The 6883-nt window shown below is 42.3% G+C and overlaps 1 protein-coding gene across 2 annotated transcripts; it reads right to left on the reverse strand.

Annotated features, from left to right (window-relative positions):
• Window positions 1–1601: 1601 nt before the first annotated feature.
• Window positions 1602–6883, reverse strand: ddx28 (DEAD (Asp-Glu-Ala-Asp) box polypeptide 28). Of its 2 annotated transcripts, none has more exons than XM_041895311.2 (4): window positions 5519–6883; window positions 5257–5340; window positions 3023–3235; window positions 1602–2818 (listed from the first exon to the last, which is right to left on the reverse strand). In XM_041895311.2, the coding sequence occupies exons 1-4, from the start codon at window positions 6632–6634 to the stop codon at window positions 2504–2506; spliced, it is 1728 nt and encodes a 575-aa protein (XP_041751245.1). In that variant the 5' UTR covers window positions 6635–6883; the 3' UTR covers window positions 1602–2503. The 2 variants fall into 2 exon arrangements, with proteins under 2 accessions (XP_041751245.1, XP_041751251.1); XM_041895317.1 differs by having other exon boundaries at window positions 2756–2845.

The following is a 6883-nucleotide window of genomic DNA, read 5'->3' on the forward strand; positions in this document are numbered from 1 at the left end:
GCTGAGGAAATATCCAAGTGGCCAAATAGTGAACAGTAGTGGTGGTTGGTGTAGCAGGGAGGGGGAAGGTACAGGGGGAGGAGGTAGCGGGGCGTAAGGGATAGCGCTGGGAACGCGGAAAACGTCATAAAAGAGGGACCTTCCGGGCTTTGTAGTCACTTCTGCCCGTAGCTGTGTTCCATTTAGTCAAAACAGCTTTGAAGTCCATTAAGGGATATGAGCTGAGAGAGACCTCGCCATTGTACCACAAGCAGGGGCATAGTAGTGAAACATAATAAATGAAGACCAGGGCCCGGTTTCCAATAGCGATGGAATTTAAGCTTACGAGTGTTTTAACGATGCATCTTTCCGACAACGGCCGAAGATGTAACATGCGTTTCCCAAAACACCACACAGAGGGATAACTGTCGCTAAGTGAGTCGTTGGAGCATGTGTCGATAATGATAGGATCGAAAGAAGGGGAGCGCTGCTCTCGGATCAGCTTCCTACATTCAAATATTTCCTTAACATTGCAATTATTTCACAATACTGACGACGGATCAACTCCAAGAGAGATATTACCACCTACGGCTGCAAATATTGAGGCGGCGTATTCTAACGCTTACAACAAAAAAATACGAAATCAACGATTTGGCACATCATTGCGCACGTTAGGCTACACATCATGAAATATATTGAGACAAATTACAGACAGTAGCCTACAAGTATCCAAATATAACTCAATTGACTGAACATGAAATGTGTTTCAATATGATTGAAATAGGATTAGCCTACTGTTTACATTATAATGCAGTCATCTCGATTTTCATTTGAAGCATCGTTTTATACGTCGCTTGATTTTTATCAATTGCAAAGACATTGGCAACTTTGTATTTGTATTTAACTTTGTTCTGAAGTTATCAGCGGAGAGATAGGAATAATGTTTGCAGATATCTTCTGTGTATAAAGTGACGGGATAGGGCAAAAAAGCATCTCGACGCACTTAGCTGTTCTACGAGTGGTCAGGCGTTAGTTTACAAGCGTTTTCAAGTGCAACGTTAATAACGATGGTTTTGGGTAATGACTATAATGACTATAATTTGCTGGAATGCTTTGGTATTCAAATAGTCTATGTCATTTGATATCATCTGGGTTGGGTGACCATTAATTGAAATTAGGCTATATAACCAGAGAGGTTTGTACATTTTTATTTCATGTTTATTTTATGAATTTAGTTCATGTTTTGTATTGACTGAAATGTAAATTCATAAAATAAACATGACATAAAAATGTAAGCATTTGCCTATACCAATCCTGGCAATAGGTCCAGTCAGCATGCCAATTTCTCCCTCAACACTTGCACATTTTAGAGTGGCCTTTTATTGTCCCCAGCACAAGGTGCACCTGTGTAATGATCACATCAGCTCATGAAACATGGGACCAACACATTATATGTTGCGTTTATATTTATACTCCTAAACAGCTAAATAATCTCACTCAGTCTGGATGTGTACAGCGCAATGATGTCTACCGGTATATCTCAATAAGTGAGAAAATATAGAGGAACATTTAGATAATAGCAGGGTATTAAGAAAAGGAAAACAATTTCCTTTGAAACCAGATCTCACAAAGATATTTATTTTCACTCTGACACATTTTCATGTTCAAACATGTTGCTTCCTCTAAAACAAGTAACCGCAGGCATCAATGGGGTAAACTTCAAGGCTAGGGCCTGAATCCAACTTGACTGTAGATTAATGGAAATTGCTACATATGGGTTTTTTAATGCGGTGCTTCTGTATTACACACAAAAAAAGCGGAAACAGAGTGAAGACCGCTTTCCAAAATGTAACATGCTAATGTAGGTCTACCTGTGGTTATTGATAAGAGATTAGCACTGCTGTCTCAGTGGCTCCCTACCAGATACATGAAAGGTTATATGAGTTAATCGTTCTTTTAAGGAAATTATTTTCATTTCGGGAAGGAAAAGTAACTTCGGTATTCCATACTTGTTCTAAATGTTTTTTTAGATTCTTTAACCTATGTTTTACCAAAACAAGTTAGCATGGCTGAGTTAAATTCCATAAATGAAGGGCTTGCCGCATGTGGGTGAGTATTAAAATAAGGCTATATTTGTCCATAGCCCTTCTCTGGTTATATGTATGACTGCTGTATGACATGTAAAATAAAGTAAATACTGACACCTCGTGGTTACACATGAGAAGTGCAAACATGTGTGGCACACCTGCTGCTTGTAAGAGGGCATGATTTTAGTACATTCCCAAAGACACTTCCTCTTTGGAAAGACATGCTGTAACCATCTGGGTTAAAAAGAGAAGTCAGATCATAGTTCCAGTCTCAAACATGATATGGCAGCTAAAAAGGTCAAAGGACTCAGTCTCACACAGATGGTTTGGGCTATCATGGATGCAATCGTTTTACTGAACAAATTAATCAAACATTAAGGTCTCTCTGAGACCAAGTCAATTCTGCTTTGGTAATATCCTAATACTTGGCAGACCCGCTAGTAGGGCAACCCCTCTTCCTCCTCCTCCTCTTCGGATGCTTTGGGCTCAGGCTTCCTGATGGCCGACTCCATCCCAGGCAGACTTGTCCTCCTCCGGGCTGCCGTCTCAATCTTCTGCACCAGCTCCACGTCCCAGGGGTGGGTGACGAAGCTGAGCACCTCCCCATCCTCCACGCTCCCTGCACGGCCCACCCGCCCCGCCCGGTGGATGTAGTCCGTGTGGGATTCTGGGAAGTCGTAGTTGACCACCAGACGGACCTTCTGGGTGTCCAATCCTCGGGAAGCGATGTCGGTACAGATCAGCACGTCCACCTATAGGGATGGAATGTGAAACGTCGCCTATAACGTGTATGTTGTTAATGACGTGTTATTTTTACTGGGTGTCTTTTTAAAGTGTTTCTTTATTGTGTGACATGGAGCTTGTCACACAATGTGGACATAGATATTGTCACATGGAGTTTGATAAGCAATTTGCAACTGCGCAAGCAGACAAAGTATAATCTCGTCTCCTCTCACCTGTCCCTTCTGGAAGGAGTGGAAGATTCCGGCCCGGAGGGAGGCAGGCATCTCCCCCTGCAGTCGGACATGTCTCAGCCCCATGTCCTCCAGGGAGTAGCCCAGCCAGTTGACTGTAGGAGCCCGGTTACAGAACACCAACACCCCAGCCTTGTCCTGCTCTGCTGTCTTCAGGGCTTGGTGAAGCTCCAGAAGCTTGTCAGCTCCCCTCACCTTAATATTGAATAATATAGATTTGTTATATATAGTATACTATAAATTATATTCTATCAATTATACTAACTCATTTAATACTATATAATTTACTAATGTAATTTACAGTATTCTGTCAAATTTTTTTTTTTTAATCAAGTTAAATCACAGGATTTGCTGTGATGAATCTCGATTAATCGAAAATTCAGAAATTCAGCTGTAAATTTTTTTAATACAAAAAGCATTACAGAATATTGACGTCTTCATTTTGTCCAAAGTAACGCTAAGCAAAATCTGACAAATTGATGAAGAACTCTTTCTTTAACGTCAATGTCAACTTGTTTTGATATCGCATTGTTGTTTTTAGCTGTATAGATTCTGCATTTTTTATGCTTTCAGACAATGCAAATAATCCCTATAGAAAAATAAGTGTGCACTAAAATTACAATAAATTGAGTTAACGGATTCACTTTCACAGCTCTACTATAAATACATACAGTTGAAGTCGGAAGTTTACATACACCTTAGCCAAATACATTTAAACTCAGTTTTTCACAATTCCTGACATTTAATCCTAGGAAACATTCCCTGTTTTAGGTCAGTTAGGATCACCACTTTATTTTAAGAATGTGAAATGTCAGAATAATAGTAGAGAGAATGATTTATTTCAGCTTTTATTTCTTTCATCACATTCCCAGTAAGTCAGAAGTTTACATACACTCAATTAGTATTTGGTAGAATTGCCTTTAAATTGTTTAACTTGGGTCAAACGTTTCAGGTAGCCTTCCACAAGCTTCCCACAATAAGTTGGGTGAATTTTGTCCCATTCCTCCTGACAGAGCTGGTGTAACTGAGTCAGGTTTGTAGGCCTCCTTGCTCGCACACGCCTTTTCAGTTCTGCCCACAAATTTTCTATAGGATTGAGGTCAGGGCTTTGTGATGGCCACTCCAATACCTTGACTTTGTTGTCCTTAAGCCATTTTGCCACAGCTTTGGAAGTATGCTTGGGGTCATTGTCCATGACATAACTATGGTCCTTATGGGCAAACAGTTCTATTTTTGTTTCATCAGACCAGAGGACATTTCTCCAAAAAGTACGATCTTTGTCCCCATGTGCAGTTGCAAACCATAGTCTGGCTTTTTTATGGTGGTTTTGGAGCAGTGACTTCTTCCTTGCTGAGCGGCCTTTCAGGTTATGTCGATATAGGCCTCGTTTTACTGTGGATATAAATACTTTTGTTCCTGTTTCCTCCAGCATCTTCACAGGGTCCTTTGCTGTTGTTCTGGGATTGATTTGCACTTTTCGCACCAAAGTAAGTTCATCTCTAGGAGACAGAACGCGTCTCCTTCCTGAGCGGTATGACGGCTGCGTGGTCCGATGGTGTTTATACTTACGTACTATTGTTTGTACAGATGCACATGGTACCTTCAGGCGTTTGGAAATTGCTCCCAAGGTTGAAGCAGACTTGTGGAGGTCCACAATCTTTTTTCTGAAGTCTTGGCTGATTTCTTTTGATTTTCCCATGATGTCAAGCAAAGAGGCACTGAGTTTGAAGGTAGGCCTTGAAATACATCCACAGGTACACCTCCAATTGACTCAAATGATGTCAATTAGCCTATCAGAAGCTTCTAAAGCCATGACATCATTTTCTGGAATTTTCCAAGCTGTTTAAAGGCACAGTCAACTTAGTGTATGTAAACTTCTGACCCACTGGAATTGTGATACAGTAAATTATAAGTGAAATAATCTGTCTGTAAACAATTGTTGGAAAATGTACTTGTGTCATGCACAAAGTAGATGTCCTAACCGACTTGCCCAAAACTATAGTTTGTTAACAAGAAATGTGTGGAGTGGTTGAAAAACGAGTTTTAATGACTCCAACCTAAGTGTATGTAAACTTCCGCCTTCAACTGTAGGTACTAGTACATGGGTTTTATACATAGCTTTATATATAGACACTTTACAATATAGAAGAACACCAAAGAAACAAAGCAATACTAATACCAAACCAATGAAAACAATAATAATAAGTTGGAAATACCTTCAGGAAGGTCTGTTTTACATGTGGCATGAGGAAGTGAAGATTCTTGCTCTTGATGGTCACCATGCTGCCCAGGTCCGTCACCTATAACAACAAGTCAGTCTCATTTTAATGTGCATTTTACATAATGAGGCAGGAATATGCACAACCTGTGACCAGAGTCCTATGTGGTAGTGCACTATAGTATAGGGAGTAGGGTCTATAGGGAGTTTGGGACGCAGACAATGTAGGAAAAGGGGAATAATAACAGAATGATAATGACCTGGCTGAGAACCTCTCCGACCCCTCCGGGGAACGTGGCCCCCACCACCACCAGCTGGGCCTTGCGGGTTGGGCCGGGGCCCCGGGTCTCTGAGGGGTCGCTGGCCACGCGGATCTGGACCAGGATGCTCTCCAGCATGCCAGAGAAGCTGGGATCAAACATGGTGTCTGCCTCATCCACCACCATGAAGCTCAGCTCCCCCAGGTCTAGGTAGCGTCTCCGCAGGGCCTTGACGAGGGCACCGGGTGTGGCCACCAACACATCCGGGGGACCCTTGGTGAAGGCCAGCTTGATGTTGCCCACACCTCTCCCACCTCCCACTGTCTTCACCATCAGCCCGAATGGGCCACACAGGCTCCTGGCCACAGCAGAGACCTGGTCAGCGAGTTCTCTAGAGGGGACAAGGATAACAGAGCGAGTCCTGGGTGTGGTCTCTATAGACTCGGAATCTGTTGCTTTCTCAGCCTGTAGTTTGTGAATGATGGGCAAGAGGTAGCTCAGGGTTTTGCCACTGCCCGTCTCAGCTGCGCACAGGATGTTATAGCCTTTCAGGAGCTTGGGGATGGTTTGTAGTTGAACGGTTGTAGGGTGAGTTATGTTGTCCTTGCCCAAAGTCTCCACTAAGTCCGGGCAGAGGTGAAGGTTGTGAAATGTAATAGGTTTACTCTTCTCTTTGGCTTTGTCACCCTCCTCATCCTGGATTTCTGTGACAAAGGGTGGAGTGCTCTGAGTGTTGTTAACCGTGAAGTAGTCGCCAAATGATTTGTTGTGTTTCCATCCTTTGGAGGAGAGATGGGGCTGCTCAAATTTCCCAAGTGTGTAGCCTGCAGACTGATTCAGTTCTGGGTTCTTGCTTTTGATTAGGAGCTTGCCAGCCTTGATGGTGTTGACTTTGTTCTTGCTTCTCACCTGCTTCACATTTTCTACCTGCTCCTGCATGTGTCTGGGAATACGAATGACCACAGGTTGTGCTGTGGTTGACATGGGATGAGCACCACAGGCTGAACTCATTGTACCATGAATACATGCTACTGCTCTGAAATGACCCGAGGACGAGTAGTTGTGTTTTGATATCAACGTAGACAACACTGAGTAGCCGACCTTCACAGACTGCATTCTGTTGGTAAATTAGCTAGCTTACGTTAGGTAGGAGGAATCAGCTGGTGCACGTCTTCACAAACAAATAGACAATACAGTTTCTGCTGTATTTCATTATAGTGTATACCGTGAATTTATCAAATGCTTTAGAGAACAAGATATATTGGATTATATATGTTTTTACCGGACTGTATTTTTCGTTTAATTTCAAACATTAAATTTCACATGCGTCGGTGGTGAATAATGATGACGTCGAGTCTGCTGATC

The sequence above is a fragment of the Coregonus clupeaformis genome, chromosome 15, assembly GCF_020615455.1.
Source record: "Coregonus clupeaformis isolate EN_2021a chromosome 15, ASM2061545v1, whole genome shotgun sequence".
NCBI lineage: Eukaryota > Metazoa > Chordata > Actinopteri > Salmoniformes > Salmonidae > Coregonus > Coregonus clupeaformis.